General features: G+C 44.2%; 1 protein-coding gene across 1 annotated transcript in view; it reads right to left on the reverse strand.

Annotated features, from left to right (window-relative positions):
• The window catches only part of PRIMA1 (proline rich membrane anchor 1), a 56,351-nt gene that overhangs the window by 19,218 nt on the left and 13,164 nt on the right, over nucleotides 1–23,969 (reverse strand). Inside the window, exon 3 of the mRNA XM_075503497.1 lies at nucleotides 6,029–6,158. Within this exon, the coding sequence (XP_075359612.1) occupies nucleotides 6,029–6,158 (130 nt within the window). The remainder of the gene's footprint in view (nucleotides 1–6,028; nucleotides 6,159–23,969) is intronic.

Below are 23,969 nucleotides of genomic sequence, written 5' to 3' on the forward strand. Positions count from 1 at the left end.
TTGCTCTTTGGGGGAGTGAGTGGTACAAAACAGGCTGGGCAAGAGGTGTGGGGCCATGGCATGCTGAGCAGGACATACACCCCTGCACCATGGGACACACTCTTCCACACATAGCAGTTCACCACAGCCCCAGATCCCACTTTTTACCCCCCTTAAACAAGCCTCTGTGTTTTCCCCTTGCAAGCATCTGCCTCGTTTTGTCAAGCAAAACCAACTTTCTGAACCTTGCTCCTGCTACTGAAACTAGACCTTGCAGCATACGGGGTCTATAAATCATATGCTAATGCTGAATACCCTAGAAAATACCTGAGCAATGAATTTTAAGGCAGTTTAAATATGACCTGTCATTTTATTTCAGTACAATGTTTTCTCCCATTTAATTATTATTTGAAGGTGAACTCAGTGCCTATTTAAGGAAGTGCGTATGTAGGCATTTATGGTACCTTTCTCTCAGGCTATGGGACACATACAAAACAGTGGCTTGACAAAGTTAGAATAGTGAGTAAAAGGTATATCATGTAAAACTTTGCTATCATCAGCTTGCTTTCCCTGCTGACTTAGCAAGAGGGCTCTTTGCAGCAAACCCCGTGGTACATCTGAGAGCAGAGGTATCCATCCTACCTAAAATCCAGCAGAGCCAAGGAGTCACATCCCTAGGCACAATGGGCTGCTCATGGGTCATCTCAGACCATGTGGATGTTCTGGAGATACTAAGTACAGGTTTTTCACATGTTGGCAAACCATTCGAAACACCTCCTGCCACGTTGCATAGCTGTTGCATCAGCTCGCATGGAGACCTGGATGCTCAGCTTTGCTTTGCCCTGTGAGGTTTGAGAGATGGCTCCAGTATCTTAATTTTACACAGGGAGCCAGGGATTTATTTCTCCCTTTTATGTAAATATCTTACTCCCCTCACAGACACTGACACGCCAGTTAGCTGCAGAAATAGGATTACATACTGCAGGTCCCTCTCTCTCCCATCTCAGTTGCTTATTTACCAAACAACTCTTGTTAATCCTCTTTACTGTGTTTACTTCCCACTTCCCTCCAGTCTTACTTTGTTACTCAGGTGCTTGGAGATGTTAAAAAAAAGCGTAAGAGACAGCCACCTCCAGAACTGATGAAAATTAATTGTGCTCCACTGATTGTTTTTGAATCCACACCGATTTACACCAGATGAAGATTTGTTAGAGCTGCTGGCACTCATGGTGCACTTGCCCAAGTCCAGTCCACAAACCATGTGATACTGAAATGATCTAGCTTCCTCCAGCCTGTGGTAGTTTATGAATTGTCCTTGGACCTCCTGCTTTTACTTCTTGGTGACAGTCTTTGAGGGGAAGAGAAAGAATGGCAGGTTTTCACAGACAGAGACATGGTAGAGAAATACCTGGAGGTATTCCAGATTTTGAACCAGTTATTCATCTGCTCTTCCTATGTGCTACAGAAATCGCTGGTTGTCAGGTCACTTTCCTTATCCATGAAACAAGCAGAAAAGTCCCGCTGCTTACAGTGGGCCTGAGCCCTGGCCAGTGAGTGATTAAGCCTGGCCTGGAAATCCACGAATGTTACAGACTGTGATGGCTGCTGGCGCTAAGTGCCAATCCCTACATTTTTTCTAATGTGCCATGGAAAAGTTTCTTAAGAGAAAATTCACATTTTTTAAAAGAGGAAATATCCCTCTGTCACCAAGACCAGAGAAAATAGCTGTTCCCGCACTGCCAAACTGAGGGTGCTATCACCACGTGTGTAACCATGCTGCAGGACAACACAATGTGTGTAACCATGCTGCAGGACATCTGTACCTGGTGTGCCAGTCATGCAGTGCCCAACACTGTAGACACCAGCATCACACATAGGAAATTTAGAGGCTGCTTTAAGAGCCTTCAAAGAATCGCCCATATGTATCTTCCCAAGAGTTTAACCTGTCTAGCAGTTCTCTGAGTGTTAAAGCTGATGATTGACACATTTTGGTATTAGTTGCCTCATGGACCAGAGAGGTCAAATCCATCCACTGAAATGGATTTCAGCATTTCTTATGACCATTTTGTATTAGGAGAACCTGAGTATTTCCAGCGGAGATGCAGGGATGGAGGTAGCAGCATGCTCCCTTGGTTCTGGTAGTTATTTTATATAAAGAAGCACCAATTCGCTAGCTTGTATTTTATCACAAAAAGCCTTAGTGCCTAAAATTGGTGATATGCTAAAGTTTTAGCTTTTACGAGGCAAAACAAACCACCCGAGGAGAAACAGTTTTTATACAGATTGAATAAAAATACAGTTGAGTTACGATACCTCAAGGACAGTCACTCCCTCTCTTCCTGCTACAGAAAAGCAGACATGAGAGAGTTTGATTGGGTCTGGCCCTTTGAAACCAGTAAATGAGATTTTAACTTAAGCACAATAGGATTTTTCTTTTTCTTTCTACTTCAAATTTGATTCTTATGAAAATGAGGGATTAATACAACAGATCCAAGCTCTGTGCAAATAAATCTCTTCCTGCTCTTTCCTACTAAAACATTTAACTCTTGCTACACCCCGCAACCAGATGATTGCTGTTATTTCACTCTTCAGCATCTGTTCAGTGCTTACACTGCTAATTAAGCTGAGCTGTATGCTTTAGGCTAAATAGGACATAGATAGCATTGATGGTCAGGCTGTAAACCCCACCTCATTTGGAAGACTAACAAGCAGAGAAATCAAGTTATTCCAGTTAGGCTTTTGCAATACTCTCCTGTAATACTTATGGATTTGTCACTGGGAGATATATACCATATATGTCTACTATAGTAGATACATAGGATCTACTATGGATAGGATACATACGATATAGAGAGATGTATACATAGGATACATCTATCCATGGGTAAAACTGATACTATCATCTGATCTGAACTCATGTTAAGTAGGTACTTGGTATTTTTATTTTGGTTTACCTCTTTTTTATCTGATGGGCTGGTGAGAATTTTTAAATGTTTTTCCTGTTGCACTAAAAAAAGATATAAGCCATCTGCTGCTGCCAAGCCAGTTTTCATCCTTATTGGCACTTCCAGTTTTTGTCACACCCCAGGCTTTCATCAGAACGAGGGTTTCCAAATGTGAAGACATGGATCTCCTTCCCCTGCTCCCCCAGGAAGTGGTAAAAAAAAATCCTGTCTAAAAATGCTGGAGGGTGACAGTCTCATGCAAGGTTTTAGGGAGCGTATGTTTGGATAATAATTCTTGCCACTTTCACATTTACACTGCTCATCAGAAAGTAGGTGATGAATCTCAGTGACATCCCTGAGATGTAGGCAAATGCTTTGATGTCTGTTTCAGAGCGAGGAACCTGAGCAGGAGAGGGCTTCAAGGGCCAGTTTGTGATGGGCACTGTAAACAGTCCCGTCCTCAGCATACTGTGCCACTCTTCTTGTCCCCCCCCCAGTGACCAGCTACATGACAGCAGGGAACCGAGGCTGGGACACCTCTGAAACCTGCAGACATGCCTGACATGGTGCAAGAAGGAAAGGATGCTGTTCAGTGGTGAGGCACAAGGCTATCCTCACCCAGAGCTAAGAAAGAGTCGGGGCAGGCAAAGGTTGAGTCTTCAGGCCGGGTTCTGATTTCTACATCAAGGCAATCAGCATGTGCCTTTCCTTGGATGAAGAGGGTTGTGCCATATTGAGGTTACAACCCAACCTAGATGCAGCTGGACGATGAGTAGATGGCATTCATATCTAAAGGCCATGGGTATATTATAAGTAAGCAGACAACGTACTGCCTTGGAGGTGGGAGACAGATTTGTTAGAGATGCAATGACAGAGGTCCCAATTCCAGGAGATGCGTAGGAATGAGGGCCCAGGAGGAAGACTGCAGAGGAGAGCTGGTGGGATGGAGGTGTGAGAAAGGACAAGGCAGAGCACGGAGGCTGGCAACATGCTGGAGGGACTCTTGGCTTCAGCATCACCCAGATTGATCCCCTCACTCCTTCTCTAGCCACCTCTACCTCCCAGCAAAAAAGAGCGTGAAGGATTTCTCACACTAGCTAAAGCCAATTCAGCTAAACAATATGGGATAATACTCTGTGTCGAAGGCAGAGATGCCTCTCTTGTGAAGCGTTTTATCTTATTTCCCAGCATTTATCAATAGATATCTTTTACAGTGGATCAAGGAACCTGAACTACTGAGGAACGCTGCCAGGCACTTTAGGACATCCTTTTAACAGAGCTGTTTTAGGAAGGACTCATTGATGAAAAGAAATGCTCTAGTTACTCTGTAAAAATATAATTAATAAGATTTTCTTTTGTAGCTGTCCGTGCCACATCTGAGCAGTTTTCAGCTTAGCATTTGGCAGCAGTGTGAATGTCAACAATAAGAAGATCTAAGAGGAATTTTCAGTTTTCCCTGAGCCTAATGCCTGTTCAAGCGGCTGACTTGTACATTGATATTCACACTGTTGACAAATAAGTGGTGTCTTCATCAAGTATCTGTATTATTCTTCACCGACATGAAGCATAAGACTTTGTTATGTGAATTCCCACAGCCTTTTCAAGGCAGCTCTAAATTTGTCTGTTTAAATTTCTTTTCTGTACCTCCCATCTACCAGCACCAGAGCAGATTTGAAGCAGATTCCTCACTAGGCACAAGTTGCCCTGGAGAGTTACTGCTCCCATAGGTATATTTTGCAGCCTTGGCAGAAATCATTCACAATTTGGCACTAGGCAGACAAATACAATAGCTGTTTTCGAAACAAATACAACTTTCCACATGGAATTGGACCAGTTCCCTATGAACAGCCAATGGTAGATTAGGACTACAAGTAAGAAATTTTGCACTGTGTTACCAATCCAATTCGACTCCAATTCCAGTCCTCCATAGATGATTTTTAAGAAGTTCAGTAGACAGAGCGAAAGCCTGCCAACTCCTCAAAACTAATAAGCATTCCTTTTAGCTAGACTAGAATAGCAAAGATACTTATGTAAATTTAATAAGAAATTAGATACAGACTTCTGTCTTCTTGTTTGAATTCTCCCTTTTTGATGCTCTTGGATATACTATCCTTCAAATCCTGCATAAATTTTTCAGACAACCACAAAGCACGTGCAATGCTCCACCATTGTGATATCCCTGTTGAGGCTCATCAAAAATCTTGCCGTTCCTTTGGATGCAGATAAAATTTTTCATGAAAGGTATTTTCTCTTCTTTTTCCACCCCCCAAAAAAAATGCCAAAGCTGAATAAACATCATTTAATCCAAACTGTGATTCAGGTGTCACTGCAGTATCTCACGAGAGTTACGGATTTTGACTTTTTCTGCTTGAAATATGAAATATTATTTAGGTGAAGAAATTATTCCCACTCCCATTTTTCTGTGTAACTGAAGTCAATAATTTCTTACTACCGGAGGCCTATGCAAGCACATCTATTGCAAAGGCAGGGGAGCTGAAAGGGTTACTACACACCGTGTTGTACATAGGCTTCACATAGGCTTTTAAATGAAAAGAGACAGGTTTTGAAATGGATTCTGTAGATGATAATTTTGAAGCAAGAATAACTTAGAAGTAGAGTCTCTGAATGCAAAACTACACAAATTACCCTAGAGTTCGGATTACAAGAGCTTGCATCAATCTGAAATGCTGCAATTAGTGATGGGCCTGGGCCAAAAATCTCACATCCCACATGTAAATTTTGAATACTGCCAGAACTGGATAGGACGGTGTTTCCTGCCTCTACACTTGGTCAAACCAAAGCTATCAACATTCCCCAGCAATGTGCAGCAATTTGACTTTGGGGAGTTCATATTAATCTGAACATTGCGGCCCTATCCCATTTCTAGTTTTTCTCTTCATGCCTATGACTGTGCATTAAACTTCATCCTTTACACAGGCAGGACACGGTACATACAGTGACTTTCCAATGAAAACACACATTGACTACAGGATGCATTTTGCCTTTAGGATGCCTTCAAACAAAACAAGGTGTCAGCCAAGTCTTGGGTCAACTTTTGTGGGGTTGCATTGCCCTAAGCACAGTAAAAGCATCTGGAGTCTTACCTTTTTATGGCTTTGTAGCAAATGATGACAACTACGAAGAGGAACACTAGTGTGGCACAGCATACTGCAATGATAATAACCAGGCCTGGCCACCAGGTCTCTTCAGTGGGACAAAAGGTAGACTTGGGAGCTGTAAAAAGAGTGTGGAAAAATGCATGAGTTCTCCCAAATAAGCAGTGTGTAATCAGATATGCTTCAGTCACTCATGCAATAGCACTATGCCAGGGACAGAGATACATGCAAAGAGGATATTTCACATTTAGGACCCATTTTTTTTCCCGAGCAATCAACTAGTTTGGTACTAGATATTTGTTATCATGGTCCCCAGATGACCAAGTTCTCTGTGTCAGTGCTGTCCACACACTCAGCACAAAGGAGAAAGGCTCAGCTCTGCTACCCGTAGGAAACCTGTCCTCCCACTGCATTTGCCATCTCCTGCTGCATCAGATTTAGTTCGAGAGAGAGATGTTACGCTGATAAGTGTTGGCTTTCAAACCCCATTAGGGGAGGTTTATCGGGGAGCCACAGCAGTGCCTACCAATCAGTATTGCAGCTGCTATCATTGCAACCTTGGGGCGAGGAAGGGGAATTTGTTTTAAAAGAACAGGAATTTTATTACATTTATTAACTGCTTTTAGAGGACTATAGTTGACATGCTTCTTTCCCGTTACATTGTCTTTGAATTGTACGTCCAATAGTTAAGAAATGTCAACATTAAGAAATGTTAACCCGTGAAAATATAGGCAATTATTATCACATTTTTTTATTCAATTTAGGGGTAGAATTGTCTATGTAAGTACCACTCAAAACAAGCAATATTTTGCATCAAGAGTAATACTGGTGGCATTTAGTTCAAATCTTTTCCTTCAGGGCCATATTCCTTTTCCCATGCTTTGAGGGGACACATTTCCTGAAGGATGGTGAGCAACAGACAATGGCACGAGCACTACCTGTGTATTGCAGAGGGGGAAGAGACCCTTAACTCAGTGTATGCAACCACATAAACTCCATGAGAATTTGGGTCACCCTAAATTAAGTTTAATAATTAATCAGTCAACAGCACTGTCTAAATCTACATTTTCAGTTAAGTAGGGGAGAGAATTAAGTATAGCAAAAGGCTTTTTTTGAGTCTAATTATTTGCTCTGATATATCTTAAATTCTGAACTTCCTGTTATACACATCACAAATAGGTGCACAAGTTAAAATACGTCATCACACCTGCATTGTTTATTGTGAGCTGACATCTCCTGTGCCTCCTGTGTTTGATTAAGAAAAGACATACACATACTCTTAGGTTTAACACTCCTTAGATAAAATCCTGAAGTACACAATTACTGAGAAAAGATTTTTTTCCCCAGTTGCATGATCTATAGAAGAATTGGCAACATTCATGCAGAGAAATCTGCAGGAGCACCTTAGAAAAAGACTAGGTAAAGAACTATAAGAAGCAATCAAAATAATAAATCCAACAGCTTGATAATTTATAGGCAGTTCAGCATTTGGTGCCACATAAGAAGTCCTATCTTTCTCACATGCATCAGCATTCAACACATGCTATCACTCTGACCATACTTGTCTAGCAAATATTGCCTTCAATTTATTGTACATATATGGAGTGTGAGGGTGGGGGTTTTTGTGTTTGCAGGGTTTTTTGGGTTTTTTTCCTATGGGAGAGAAAAATAAAGCTGAAAAAATTAAGTGATTTGAAAAACTAATGGTTCCTGGCTCCTCTTTTGACAATGTGTCTACTCCCAGACTATCTCAGCAACTGAATTTCTACTTTATTACTATGTCAGCTGCAGAAGTCAGTTTTCAGCGCGTGATGGAATTTTTATTGTATTGTGATAAAGCTAATGCTTTTAATGTTTTTAATATTCTCCGAAAGTTTTCAATATTGTTATTATCTAAGATTCCAGAACAGAGGGCATTTCAAAGATGACAAAATGTTTCTATGAAGGAGCAGGCAGTCTCAGCGCCAACTCCGCCCTCCTGGTGTTGCCCTGACAAACACAAAAGGTTGCAGTGAAATCAGAAGAAACATATGCATCAGCAGATGCCACGTAAAATTAGATGAGATCATAAAAAATGGGGCAAGTAGAGCCATCCTTATCTTGTTCTTGTTCTTCCTCCAAGGCAGGATCAACCAAATTATTTGTAAAGCAAACCGAGATGGTGAGATGGGGTTGCTCCTTGGCACAACGCATGAGACTGACAAATGGCAGACAAGGTTTAAAGCAAGGCTTGTCACATGCCTGTGCACCACATGCTCCTGGTTTATCACAGTATTTTTACATGGAGAATAAACAGATATATGTGGGACTGAATAGTGAATATGATTCCTGACAGCCTATATGTAGGCACTAATGACAGAAAAATAAGAATTGCTGATGTGGAGGCGACCCCTCATCCACCTGGCTCAGTTCCCTTCCCCACTGGCACAGACCAGGCACTCAGAAAGAAGCATGAGAAATCCCACTGGAAGCTCTCAAAGCCTGTTTCTTAGTGGCTGGTGGGTTCATACAGCTTTAAAAAGTATTTTCTATTTCTACCCCTTATTACTGCAGTGCTAGGTAATCTCGTTTTCCTTAGAAATGTCCACTCTGTTTCCAATAAGCTCCTGGTTGCGTGCTATTTTCTGCCTTTCTCATGCATTCACATAGCCTTCATTACTGTGGCATTTCTATGTCCTTAATGCGTTTCTCCTCACAATTATCCTCTGAGGAAGAGCAGAACTGCTTTTAATCCCCTTGTGCTGATGGGAAGCCCAAGCCTGACCCACGTGGATGCCTCCATGTGCCTGCCGCGCTGCGTGCCTATGAGCCACAGTGGGGAAAGTCAGCCGAGAGGGGAACTTCCCAAAGAGCCAGCAAGGTGCCTGGGAAGTGCCGTGTCCTCAGAGATGTGCCTCGGTGAGTCCTGCACTGAGCTCTTGACGTTAGGGAGGTGTTGCTGTCTCCGTCCCCCTAGGATGGGGCTCACGGCTCTGCTCCCTGGGGCAGCCCAGGGCTGGGGAGGATCTCCATCCTCCTGTGCCTGGGTCCCAGCCCCCAGCTCATCACTCGCAGTGTAGAAAAACCAGGTTGCACCTGTGAGGGGCTGAGCCCGCACGTGTCATCCCCTTAATGATCAGAAATTATCCTGGGGTGAGGACACCCATAGCACCCTCTTGCAACTGTGCCGCTTTGCATGGAATAGCAATGCATTTCTGCGGCGCTCTGTGGAAGGTGGAAGACGTGGGCCCCAAACCCTGCTCAAATACTGAAATTATTATAGTAAACACTGAGCAGAAGATGTCCCACACTACCTATAACAATGACAGTGTCCAGTTGTTTCACTGTCTTACAAAAGCTTTGATGAAATGCAGGAAAACAATTCTCTTGGTTGCCTCCTTCTTTGCACTACCTCTTTCAAATCCATTATAAACCCCCAAAAGGTGTATGCTTTCAGAACCGAATCCAAATCCTTTTTTCAGAATCCTTTCCCTTGTCATGTAAAGCAACAACAAGCCACGTACTTCTGTCATTCACAGTAGTGTATTTGGGGAGTGGAGGACATCTCTGGGCACAGGGAATCCCTTCATCATCACCACGGGGCTACTGAGATCTGAGGGCTGGCTAGCCCGGCCATGGTGTTTGCTCCCTTGGTACCCATCGCTGGTCTCATGCAAGTGATTTCAGCTGCTCAGAGCATGATTGCCTCCTGGTTTGACTCATTCCTGGCTGCTCTTCACTGGTTTCAAAATGAGATGAATGGAGAAAGTGATTTTCACAGTGCAGAACAACTTGACGAAAAAGTGCTTTTTCTCCTAAGCCCCGAAGTGTTGTTCTGCACAGTGAACATACCGTTGGGTGGAAAGTGGTAGGAAAGTGATGACATTTTAAAGAAGATAAGCAGGGTGAGCTAAGCAATCACAGCCTGTCATCCTGACAGAAATCCTGCCAAAATAATGAAAATCTCATTCAATTAATAAAATATTAAAATAAATAAATGATGCTAAACAGCATAGGTTTAGGAAAACACATCACGTCAAACTAACTAGATATTTTCTGAGGAGATTACTGGTTTGGTAAATAGATGTATTAGTGCTAGTGTGATAACTTTACACTTTGGTATGACATTTGACTTAATTCCACATGATATTCGGGTTATGAAACTATAAAGCTACACAGTAAGCGTGGCACACATAAATTGAGTTAAAAGCCAGAGAACTGGTATGTCTCAAAGTCTAACTATAAACGGAAAGTCACTGCTGAGAGAATGTGTTTTTTAAGAGTGACTTCCTCCTTCCCCCCAAAATAGGGTGATAGATACTGGTAGAGTTTGTAAATGACTCAGGAATGTACTCCACTACAAGTGGAGACTAAGCATATTTAGATTAGAAATAGGGTAATTATTATCATTAAGGGCAATTATCCATTACAATAGTCTATGAGCTCTGGTAGAGTATTTCACTGAAAAATTTAGTTTAAGGTAGACTTTTCATTTTTCCTAAAAGTCTAAATTCAGCTAAAGAGATTGGACTCAGCATAAGAATTAGGTAAAGAAAATGCTCTGTCTCTGGAAAGGCCACATAAGCACAATGCCTTTTTTTCTTGGCTTTAAAATTTATGAAGTACAAATGTTGGTTAGGTTTACATTTAGAGGGCCAACACCTTCAACTATTCCTAACAGCACCAGGCCTAAATAAATACAATTAATCAAGAGACTGACTTCAGACCTACAGTGGGTGGCTGGATCCAACTTATTGAAAACAAATTCATGAAAAGTACTTTTAGAACAAAGGCATCCTGCAAACTATTTAAGTACCACAAAAATCTCACACACTTGCTTTCTTTGACTAAATTTGTTTTGAAGGCTCAGCATAAAGACATAGCTCCAGTTCTATTGTTAGTAGGTATCTGTACACACATGGGTCTAGCCAGAAATGTGCATACCAGGAAAGATTAGCTCAGCTACAGAGGGTTTCCCTCAATGTCCAGGCACAAAAATAGAGGTTGTGTCACTAGAAAGGAAGTTTCCATAAAATCACAAAGAAGTCTCTGATTTCTTTTTAGCAAATCTCAGAGTGGGTCACTCTCAAAATTGCCCTGAGCTACTAAAACCAAAAAACAGTAATGAAGCTGTTTTAATCTTCTGGATTAAGCATTAAATGGTTTTGTTTATGTTATAAAAGTGACACATACTTGTACTGCCTGTGATAGAATATAGAAAGAGGACTTGGAATCCTTGGATACGCCTGCATGTTATCTTTAGTGGTCATGGCTGTACTTTATAAAGCTAAGATTTTGGAAATCTAGTATGCCTGTTATTTATTTTAATTAAGGTTATTACTTTCCATTGCAGTATGGGTTGTAGGCTAATTGCTCTTCGCATGGGAATGCCCTGACATTGGAAAGTAACACCACCAAGTCTGTCAGGAGAGACACCAAGTGCTCCATCATGGGGGTTCCACGGGGTTGAGATGGTGCCTCTGTGCAGCCCTCAGCAGCGATGCCGAGGCAAGGAGCTTGCATCAGGCCATCCCTTTCCACTGGCTCTCGCCCATCAGCCAGCCCAACAAAGCAAAGCAAAGCAAAGCAAAACGAAATAAAACAAAACACAGAGCTGAGCTGGAAAATAGCTAAGGGAGGCAGTGCCCCTTGCGCCCATGTGCAGTCCCGGGGGGTGTCTCTGGCCGAGGTCTGAGTGTGTCAATCCGCTTACAGGCTCGGTCCCAAGCAGCTGGTGAGTGTGCGCTGATGTGACGTGGAAGGGCGACAGTGACCCCCCCTCACCTCTCTACAACAACAGTAACTTCATGCCTAAAAAAGGAAGAGCACTTTCAAGATAAATCAAAACTGAACATTGTTTTTTCTCCTGCTTTTACTCCTGTTCTTGCAGAAAGGTCAAGAGTGCTGGCATAATCATCTTTATGAGACATCTGCTCGTTTTTAATATTGTGTACTCACAACAGGCTAAACCCTGCCATCTCTATGCCTGCAGCACTCCTTTTGCTATTGTAGGGCTGCCTGAATCAGCCACGAACTTTTAATTAGCATGCTAGGAAATGAGATTGGATTTTATTTTGAAGGCAGGCTCCTATTCCAAGGGCCTCAAGTGTTTTATCAGTCTTGGTTGGAACTTAAAAGGAATTGGAGATGCAGGCAATGTGTTTCTAGCAACCTCTATATGCGTCACATATTTTAGAGACCTGTTGATCTGCTGGCTAAGGCAGGGTTTGGGGTTCTAGTCTCATCTTCGCTCTTATTTGCCTTATTATTTTGATATATTCACATAATTTGCACTTTGGTATCTCCATTTGCAAGACAGAGAGAAGCCACTAGTTCCTACCGCCATTGTCACACTGGGATGCAGGAACAAGCCCAGAAAACGTGGAGAAGTTTAGATGTGATTTCAGATGTCAAGGTATATGAAAAGACTCCCAGGACACTCCATGCCCAGTTAAATATGGAGAGGGATTTTGAATCTGTTGCAGCTTGGGTCTCTTCACATCAAGGTGTCTTATCCAACCTTCTGTGGAACAGAGGAGTTCAGTGAACCACCTGATTAATGTGAAATAACTTGGGTTCTGGGAGGAGAAACCCTACAGAAGAACAGTTACACACACAGAGACACCAAGGCTTGGACACTTACTCTATAAGCATTGTGTTGTGTAAAAGATGAAATGCAAGGAGATCCTCCATCACATGCCCACAACTTTTTTCAGAAAGCTGATTTCAGTGCTGAACCTGAGGTTTCTTGTCTACTTTCACATAAGGCCCTTCACTCCCCCCAGCAGTGTAAATTCACCCCAAAGTGAGTGCTGATTAACTTAATGCTGGTTAACTTAATTGTACGTCAGAATGAAGCCTTGGGCAGCTAATAAAAAGGGCCAAGAGCTCAAGTGATGTAAAGTAGAAGCTGTCCCTGCTCATTGCAGGGGGGTTGGACTAGATGACCTTTAAAGGTCCCTTCCAACCCCAACTACTCTATGATTCTATGGTGCTATGAAACTCATAGAAGTCCACCCAGCTGTGAGCCTGGTGCCAGCTGAGGACCTTGTCCCAGCATCTGCATGATGACGCTCACAAGTGCTGCTCCGAATTTTTCCAAAGGTCAGGAGCTCAGTCCCCAGAGCCCTGGAGGCTGTGGGTTCTCCGGATGCAAGTTTTCTTACCTAACCCGTGACAATGTGAAGAGATCTGTGAGTCAGTGTCAGCTCAAGTGTCCCCTCTTTGTTTGCTGTATTTTGTCATGTAGGAACTGCTACAGATGTGTTTGGATAATCCACGTGGTAGGAACAGGCTGTGTGTACCCAGGGCTGCTAACGGCGAGAGGTAGCCAGCACTGGAAAGACAAATCCTTCAAAAGAGCCTTCTAATGAAGTTTGTGGTACCGCTAGACGTTGATAACAAATACAGGTCTTCAGCTGTTATTCTAAAAGGCATTTCAGGAATAGGCAAAGTATGTGTTCCCTTCGAACCATAGCCATCAACACTCTTGGATTTGAGGGGAAAATTTCCTGGGAGGATGGGGGCGAGGAGGCTGAGCAGGAGATGGGGGTCTTGGTGCCTCCTCCCGGGGCAGAAAGCCATGCATGCGCGCGTGCCACGCAGCAGCTCCTCCGCTCGCCCCAGCCTCGCCTGCCCCGACGCACAGGCCCCGGGGCTTGCGCGTGGCCAGAGGAAACCTGAGCTCACGTTCACGCTGCAGCCACAGCTGCATGCAGAGGGCAACGCGCAGGCTGGTGATCCTGTACAAAGACAGGCTCACGGAAGGAAGGACTGCCATTTTCCGCTGACAGATGAAGAAGCTGCTTGTCTAACCGTGTCAGGTTTCTGTGTGCTGTGAGAGGAACTCCCTGGTGTTTGTGGATATATGTACACACACACAATATATATATGCGTACATACCTGTATATACATATATGCATACACATACATGTATATGTATGTGTATAAACACACATATGTACGTAGAAAGGATATATATATGATATATATATTTAATGTATGTATATAAAGGGGCATACATATGCATCCATATAAATGAAACTGCTGCCAATAGTTTTGTTAAATGTGTTTGCATTCTGAGTGGCTCCTCAGGATTAGTTAGTAAGTGTTGGTGACAGAATATGTGAGAAACTCTACCAACTCCTTTTTTTCTTCTCTCTCTTCTCTGCACTTGAGATTTCTTACATCGGCTGAACGTTCACATTTGGGGCACCTCTGTATGTGTCTGAAATGATTCATTTTGAAGATACAGGAGCTGTAAGGTATGAATGGATGCACTTCACTGTCTCCCTAGCAGATCCAAAAATCACCTCATCAATCTCCCTTCACACTTGTGGCCTGCAGACAACACACCCGGCCACGCTTGAGCTGCTGGAGGGGAGATGCAGGAGCACATCACATCAAATGCCAAAGGCAATGCTGGTATCAACAGGAGCCCCGGGGCTGGGTCAGCCCCCCTCCCCGACTGACTGGCCACGGCCTCGGAGACAGCCTGCGAGAGGCCACAATCCTCTGCACTGCCTCCAGACCGCACGGCAAATGCAGAGCAAAGACTGCGAGCAGACTCAGGGAGGGGAAGGTAGAGGCATTCCCAGATGTCAGCTATGGTGGATCCAAGGCAGGAGGAGTTCGAGCAGGTCCAGCCTCAACCACATGAGCTGGTGGCAGCACCAGGCGCCGTTGCCCGTGGCACGTACACACAATTAAAGCTTGAAGAAAGATAAACTGGATTTGGCCACAATTGCAATGGCGCAACTTCTTCACCCCATGGTAAGCCATGGTCATAACCAAACCCATCCAGCTGCTGGCCGGAGGGCTTTGGGCACAGAATGCCCCCCTCCTGGCACCCCAATGGCAGCTACAGTCTCGGCCCCCCGGGAGATATGAAATGACATAGAGGAGATACTGGGAGCAGAGCACCTCAGAGGAGCAAGATGGTGTCACGTGCACTGCCATGTGCTTACACATATTTGCCCAGAGAAGCTGTGGATGCCTCATCCCTGGAAGTGTTCAAGGTCAGGTTGGATGGGGCTTTGAGCAACCTGATCTAGTGAGAGATGTCCCTGCCCACGGCAGGGGGATGGACTAGATGAGCTTTAAATGTCCCTTCCGACCCAAACCACTCTGTGATTCTATGATGTTTAAATGTCTGGCATGGAGGTGCTTTGGCATTGCAGCTGCTGGGCACAGCGGCTGGGACACGGCCCCAGCCCGGCTGCTGCTTCGCCCTTGCTTTCCCCTCAGAAGCAGAAACAAAGCAAGCTCCAAAGGAGAGCTCCAAACACTAAAGCAGTGTCAAGTGGATTAAATCCAGCAAATACAATAAAATACGAGATTCCCACAGCACCGTGGCTTTCCAGGGCTGTTCTGCTCAAAGTGATGGACACACTGTTACCTGTTTAGAGAGTCAGGGGGAAAAAAGGGTGCAGGACAGGCAGCACAGAAAGCCAGATCTATTAACAGCCATCATTAACTCGAGGGACCGGGCCAATGCAGCAGGAATGTAAAGCAGGAATGGACGACAGCTTCAATAACAGATGAAGTCCACTTGGGGCAAGTTCGTCTCCAGTAAATCCGAACATGATGGGAAGGATTTGGATTATGACAGTCCCCAAAGAGCAGTGACCCAGAAAGCTGCTCTGCTGGACTCATTCCCTGAGATCCTGCCACAGAGAACAGGCACAGGAGGAAGACGCTACCCAGTGAGGAAAGACCAAAGAACTGCTTTAGACCAGCAATCTCCTCTCCCACCACCCTCAGCTCTGGAGCACGGCTGTAACTGTACAGGATGTGCAATAGACTGGCTTAAAGAAAATAATAATCACCTAATTTTGGAGCATATTTTGATCCAGAAAAAAGAAATCTATGTTGGTTTTCTTTCATTTTTTTTTTACTTCCTTATAGATCTGTGCCCTTCGTGTTGCTTGTAAACTTAGGGGCATTTCCAGAATGCCATGAGCTAGTCGGGTAAACTGCTACCAGGCAATAGTGGTGCGCTCAGCAGAAAGCCTGTCCTGATTTACTGCCTCCCTGGAGTAGCTAGGTTAAATAATACTGGTGGAAATCAGCTATTCCTGTAGCAGATGATACTTCTGTTTATCACATTATGTTGCAGACAAGTTTATATCATGCAGCTGCTCCGTACATATGTTCCTACTACACTTTTAAGGGGGATACTGCAATCACTACGCAGCGGGAACTTCTGCTATAATAAAAACATGTGTGGGATGATGCTGGAGAAATTCCCTCCCCTGCAGCTTTTACACTGTAGACGCTGTTATTCTACACTCTTGGTTCCCCCATCTCCTTAATTTTTTCCCCCTTTCTAAAAATACTTCCCTTCTGAAACAAGAAACATGCTCAGTTTTGTGCTTAGTTTTGGAGACTGGAGTTTGCAGGAGGTGGAGGGAAGGGGCAGTTCTGCAGGAGTTTTCTGAAGGTCATGGGCGACAGAGGAGTGCATGGCTCATTGCAAGAAAAAGGACTGGAACTGCCGGTGAAAAAATCTGAGCCTGGATACAGCCAGTGGAAAAGAGAGGAGCTGGGTGGGGGAGTTTTAAGTGTGGTGCTTAAGAACTAAGCTTTAGAGGTTATTGAACCTGCACACATTTAGATTTGGTTTTTGCAGTGATTTCACTAAAGCCCTGTGTTGCTGTGCTGTCTTGGTAGGTCTCACGCAGCTGCTTTCCCTGGCAGATTTGAGAGTCCTTTAGAAAATGAACATATCATTAGGACCAAAATAAAAATAATACCAGATGAAAGTATCAGTTGCCCAGGCATAAGTGAAGCACATTGTGAGGAAGCGGCTTGCGCAAAGTCGCCGCAGCTCAGTGAAAAAGCCAGGAAACAAAATGTCTTTTGACTCCCGGCCAGTCCTACCCTCTGGATCATGTTGCCTCCTCCTTAGGAGTCAGACGCAAGCACTGGATTTGGCCATAACTGCATGACAGGGGTGGCAGCAGCAACTGCCTTGTTGACTTCCCGGGCAGGCGCCAGATCTCTGCCCCAAGCCGGCACGCTGACGCCGTGCCCAGGGGCTCTGCGTGGCCGAGACCTACGGACAGAAACAAGGTGGGATCGCATAGGGTGCCCAGGAAGGGCTGATGCTAAGCTGGTAGGATAACTTGTATTGGTTTTGGCACGGCTGCAGAGGAAGACTAGTATTTCAGTTCAGAGTCCTACACGCTTACGGAAGGATGATGATGCTACAGACAGCAGAGCAGTCAAAGGACTATCAAAAAAAGTAGGGAGGGAAAGTCTGTGCTCCAAACAATCGGCAGGTGGAGGGCCAGATCAGCCAGCCTTAATCCTATTAGGCTGTCGGTGAAGCTGATGGGACCCACCAGAACTGAGGTACGGCCCCGCAAATAGGAGCAAAACATGGTTTCAGCTGCCAAGGTCTTTTGGAGGAGAGCAGGGTTAGGGAGCACAGAGGGAGAGTCTGTTCTCTAAAGCATGGTCTGGAGAAGCAGTAGCATTTAAAGGCCTTGTGGAAAAAAGGCTTTTAAGGAGATTACATCATAGCTAGCTTCTGTGTTACCACTCGGCTCTGGCATTTATCTTTACAATGGACACTCGCGTCAGCCACTGCCCTCTGATCTGACTTTGTCATGTGTTTTTCCAACCAGCAGTCTCCCTCAGCCGTTTCTCCCTTGCCATCTGATTCTCCCTCAGCAAAAAGGATGGAATTGTTTCTACCCCGATTAAATCACACACTATCGGTTTCTGTTCCGAGCAAATGAGAATTGAAGCCTGTTCCTTGCAAGGCAGCCTCCTCCTCGCAGCAACACGGTCATTCTGGAGAGCCTCGTCAAATCCACCGCTACGTTTCCCCGCTCTCCGTAACCTGGATCAGCACCAGGCTGGGCAGCACCGAGATAGTCCTAGTGACACCCCCAGATAGTCCGAAGCGCTGCCTCCTCGTGAGAGCTGTCGCTCAGGTGAGCCCTGCTGTACCTGGTGGCCCGCTTTCCGAACACAGGAGTTGTCGATCAGATTAGTGGGTATCTGGTGCCTCTAAGAAACAGGTCACAGCTGCCTGAAAACTTGCTGTTAAATTAGTAGCCTTGAATTTATTTTAAAGGTGACCTGATTTCCAGAGGTTCTGAGCACTCAGAGAGCCAGGATGCTTTAACCCGGGTGCTTGAATGCAGATATACAAGCTTAAGTTTAATCTTCTGAGTTTTATGATATAGGCTTTAACCTCCATGTAGGCAGAGTGTCATGGTGGGTAGAGGACAGAAATTCCTCTCAGGACATGGGTTCCAGCCTCAGCTCTCCCCCTTGCTTGTTGGGTGATTTTGGAGAATCCAGCCTCTGATTCTCCTTCTCCAGAATGGGGACGGTAGTCCCAGCTTTCCAAACTGTTGCAAGATGTAGGGATAACGTGCAACATAAGGCTGCATGTCAGCACTGTTGTTATTCTTTTCCCAATTCTCTAATAGGCTAAATAGGTAAATTTGTAAGTACTTCATCTATATTTCTACAAGAACCAGCTGTATTTCCCTGACCTTCCCATCAACTACCTATTCAAGCAAACGCAGCAGCAAGGCCACGGTCTACAGCAGAACAACAGCAGCACGGCACTGACCTGGGGACAGTAATTCTCAGTTCTTTTGAACAGAGGCACCACTGAGAGGCACAGAGATGCGCCAGCACAGTACCATCCACTTCATTGCACAAACACACAGTCTGGCTCTCCAGAAGCAAGCAACGCGCGCAGAAAGCACGGGCTATTCTTCAGCAGGGAAAATTAGTGCTGAGGATCATCTGCTTGCCTCAGCAAACGGTGGGACCCTGTCACGTTACGGCAGTGAAAAGAGCATCCTGCAGAAAAGAGGCCTGAAAACACTGAACATCCGTGCTGTCTGCCTTTGCCATTTCGGCGGTGTGATACCTGAAAGCAGAGTAGCATATTTCCATCAGTATTCAACAAGCACAGACACATGCACACATACATAGATACAGATTTCTATATATGTCCCTCCCCCATTCTGCTTTGGCTGGCACAGATTTCCTAGAGAGGATCTAAAAATGAGTATGATACACAGGGACGAGTGAACTCCCAACAGTTTTTAAGGATGAACTTAACACCTGTAATAGGTGTCAAACCACCAGCCTTGCAGACCAGGTGGGTACTGCAGCCCGTCCCCTGCCAGTGTGCCCCAGGTATGTGTGCCCTGCGGCCGCTTGTGCGAGGAGCCGGTCGGTCGCCCCGCTGCGTGAGCCTCTGACTTCCTTGCTGCATCTTGTAACAAGGTTGAAAAAAATCAGAAGCTTCTGTTTTGGTGTTTGCTGTGGCGGGCCCCCTGCCCGCTGAGACCCACAGAGCTCAGTACACGTGCGAGCAACTTCAACATGGGCAAGAGGAGGTTCGCAGCTATGAATCAAACACGGAGACTTTTTCAAGCTTCTTGGGAAAAGGGCTACCTTTCTTTGCAGGCTTACAGCACTGAGCCCTGGGATATTTGACAGTGGTAAGGACCAGTGGAAGCAGTAAAGGGTCACATACGAACTGGAATTCGCTGGGGACAGGAGATGCATTTTCCCACAGAGCTTTCCTCCTCCATCACATAGCCAAAATCACCTCCCAGATCCACCGCAGTAAGATAGGTATGAAGAGAAATGAGTTTTCTGGACAGTTGACTCCCCCAGTCAAGCTGGCTTGCTTTCAGGCTGTTTCAGAGGCTGTTTTGGGGCAGAAGATGGGCTTGTCACCAGCTACTAGGTATTTCAGGGAGAGATAGGCTCCTGCAGGGGGTGGTGCAGCTGCAGAGGGCATCTCATGAAGAACTGACTGCCAAGGAGCAAAGCCATGAGTAGAAAATTGGCCTCATCCTCCCTGTGTCCTCCCTCGTGACCTGCTGGCCACCACCTGCCTCAGGTCAGCAGCAAGGAAGGGCTTAGTAAACAGCACATAGAAAGCATCCATCCTCTCCAAAATAAGGTGGAGTAGGTCATGGTTTAGGACACTTGCTGGGAGTTAAGTGGTTTGGAGAGTTCATTCAGCACCTATCTGCATCTTTAGGTGATAAAAGCCCTTCAAAAGCTAGCCCTTGATTTTACTGAGCCTCAGGCACCCTTGGATGAAATCCATGCCCCAGCAGGCACTGTGAAGGCAGGTATAGCTGAGCCTGTTAAGGTACTATGGCAGTGGCACCCATAGGGACACTTAACTACCTGTAGTGATATCCCTTCAGGCTGTTAATTCCCATCTCTGCTGATACACGCACCTTTGCCAGGGGTTTGTTGAAGCTATATCATCTCATTGCCGGAGGAGAAATAAGACATGACGTAGCGATGTTTTGCACCGTGGGTTCTTGTCCAGCCCCTCAGGCTGCCTCCTTTCTTTCATTACCATGCGGTGACAGTGTGGCCATAGGCTCTGCCTCTTGCTCCCAGCACGGTGAACGCCTTATCCTCCTCGCTGTGTGGTGGTGCAGCCTCCTCTTCAATCAGTGGTAGGACAGGACATATCTGATCAACTCTGTAGCAATTACTGTTCACTTCTGAGCCTAAAAATAATAATAATCTTCAGTGCTTTACATCCACTAGTCTCAAGTCTAAACAGAGGTGAAAAATTATGTCCGTTTCAGGTGTGATAACTCTGAGTGGCTGATCGGGTAGTTGACTCTCCTGGGATCTCCCAGCAGGTCAGCGGCAGAGGGAGAAGCAGCACCCTGGACTCTCTTTTTGCCGTTGCCTGCAGGGTGGGCAAGATGCTTCCTGCGGGAGTCACAGTACATCACCATCAAGTCTTCTGAAAGCTTATCCATCTTTCACCTCTTGCAGTGAACAGGCCTTCAAAGGAGGGATGATATAGACTGAAATTCAAATAGCTGAAATATGATTTCGGAAGTCTAAGCTCCTACAGTGATGACCAATCTTTTGCTGGAGAATGATTAATAAGATACCTCAGGGTTGGCAGATTTAATCCCACAGAAAGATGGCAGATTTTCTTGGTATAATGTTCTATATATAGATCAAATTAAGGTCCAGATCTGCACAACTTCTTCAGGCTGCACAGTATTCACATGAGTGGTTCCACCAAAGTCACAGGCTATGAAATCTAAGTAAAATTCAGTGCTACTGGTATGATTAAGATATTGTCTCTTAGATCCTTTAGTGGCTTTTTAAAGAGCTCAGGAACCTCCAGATAAAAGCAAAGATTGGACAAGCCTCACAGCTTAGAGCTGAAACTGTTTCAAAATTAGTTCCCCTTCAGGGAAGGCAGATGATACAAAACCAGCTTCAGCCAACTGCAGACTGAATTTCCTAACACAGATTGTGGAAGACTTGGAAATACTTGGAATATTTAGTAGCATATGTGTTAGTGGCAGCAGTTTCTAAGGCACCAGTTTGTGTCCATCTCTAAAAAATTAGTGGTTTGCCTGTTGGGCATTCAGATACTATATGGAGAGAGTGACTATAATAGACGTATACTTTAGATTGGTAAGTACAGATGGCTTTAGAGAGTTCACTGTACAAAGAAAGCCATATTGCAAGTCGTATGACTGAGTTTTAGGGAACAGCCGGCTGACTATGTAGCAGATACTTCTGTTAGTGTATGGCATCTATATAAACATAATCCTTCTGTTTGATATTACATAGTTTATTCCTTATATCACTTCAATGGCTCAGTTATTGCTGGAAGTAAGGGCTACAGCTATCACTTAAAAATGTCCCCAAGGAGACCAATTAATAATTCCCATACCTAGTGCACTCAAGTTTCTTTTCCAAATTGTATTCAGGTTCAACTTAAGGGAAATAAAATTGATGACCCACCCAGAGTAAAATGGGACTGAAATGTGAAATGCCTTCCAAATCAGGGGTAAATTTAATCCTAATAGAAATAAAATTACATTTCTCAACTGATAAATTTTCATGCAGTGTCCATAAAATACAGAATACCTAAAATGGCAATTACATCACATTAACAGATCAAGTCGTTTCACTGTGCCAAATGCCCAACACAAAAGTCCTCAGTCACCTCTCAGAGTACTCTCTGAGTAACTCTCTGAAAGCTAAAAGACAAAGAACAGGCTACCTTACAGTGACAAAAGCGAGCAAATTGGTTACTGGTTGCTATCTGCACTTTCTTCAGGCTTTACACAGGAGTCTGAACCTGCACAGGTAGGGGAGCTTTTGCAGAGATGCTGCTCACCTTCACTCCCCACTGAAGCCTACAGCAGTAGGCAGCCAGCGCTGCAGAATGATGCCCCGTAAAGCTGAGGTAGAGCACCTGCAGCTTGCCAAATCAAACCGAGGGTTAAAACAAACCCTCCCTTTGCTCCACTGATAGTCATTTCCTTTGGCTATGAAATAAGATTATGCACTGCTTCCAAAAGGAAAGGAAAATGTCCAGAGATGATTCAATAGAATCTGCTCCATTGGTAAAAGTCCAGTTTAATAGCAGCAGTGCTCCTGGTAAAAGTCCGGTTTAACAGCAGCGTTTGTGATGGAACAGATTTTTGTGTAAAATATTTCTAACCAACGAACTGATGAAATGTCAGCTCCATTTAAAAGACACTTCAAAATTATAAACCGATTCATTTTAATAACAATTAGGAATTCACAATTTTCTACTATATATGTGGTTATAATGTGATATGATTTACTAGTGGAAGTGTTAAATTAACTTGCATAATTATTAACGACAGTTTTTGGCAGTGGCATCAGTTATTAACCTATGTTTGTACTATATTAATGGACACTATGTACTGACTTGGGGATAACAGCCCAAATGTCCAGACTGCTGCTTCCTTGATCTGCTACGTCGACTTAAAAATTACCCGTAAGTTGCAATTACACAGGCAGTGCAACACCTTTATATCATGTTTACAACATGATATAATGCACAATGCACAAAACCGTTACAAGAACATACGTTTCTGTGGGTCTGCTTTACCAAGGTCAGCCACTTAGCCCTCCCTGCTAGAACAGCTTGTGCCAGTTAAGAGTTTACTTCTGATTTGTCGGAGACGAGGCACAACTTCTGCCACGGGCAGGGGAACCTACAATTACTTGTAAATCAGCAGCCTCTGACTCATCAGTAACTTCACTGAAGATTTGTTATCTTCTTAATCAGTGAAATGGTAGGCATGTACAAATGGACTGCCATCCACACAGGGAATTAATGTCTTCAGCTTAGCCAACTCCTTCTGCTTAAAAAAAAAAAATATCAAGCTGTTGGAGTATGCATCTCAGAGTAGAAAGAACTGTTCTACTGCAGAATCGGTTTAATATCTGATGCTTCTTTTTTCAAAATTAGACAATGCTTTTAATCTATAGATAACAGAACTCCCACTGATTCCTGCACTGCAAAATCTGGCCTGAGGCTCTTACTTTTAAATACTTCAAAATGTATGAACGAGTGCATTTTCAAGAGAGTGGATTTTTCCATAATATGGATTTATTACTGCATGAAAAATTCAAAACAAATCTGCAAGGTCCCAGAGCAGGGGGAAGATTCATCACTAGCCTAAGTAAAAATTAGACTTGACAAAACATTTCAGAATTTATTGTGGTGAAAACCTCTGACTTGGGAAGGCAATGGAAGCTGTGATTGACAGTCTGATCTAACCAGTGTTTTACAAAGATAGACAGAGTTTACAACAGCCCAATATGAGGAGATGTTAGGTGCACGAGTGATAGCAGAATCCTATCATGAAAGTATTAGCATGAACCTTTCCAGTCTTACCTGCTTTCTAGTCACTAATCCAGCTCTTCAGACTGAGTAAAACATCCCAGATGTCCAAACTGTTTCAAACTTCGTATTTGATTGCTGCTTAAGAAATCTCCTCACCCTAAATAATTTCCTCATTTTGACTGGGCGGTGAGGACTTGTAACTTTTATTCCTACGCCAGAAATGACTGTGCTAAATGCAAAAAATATCAAGATTTTTAAGTCTTTATGTCTTTAGTGATAAAATCAGAGGTACCTGCAGTT

This window comes from Mycteria americana, chromosome 5 (assembly GCF_035582795.1).
Source record: "Mycteria americana isolate JAX WOST 10 ecotype Jacksonville Zoo and Gardens chromosome 5, USCA_MyAme_1.0, whole genome shotgun sequence".
Taxonomy (NCBI): Eukaryota; Metazoa; Chordata; class Aves; order Ciconiiformes; family Ciconiidae; genus Mycteria; species Mycteria americana.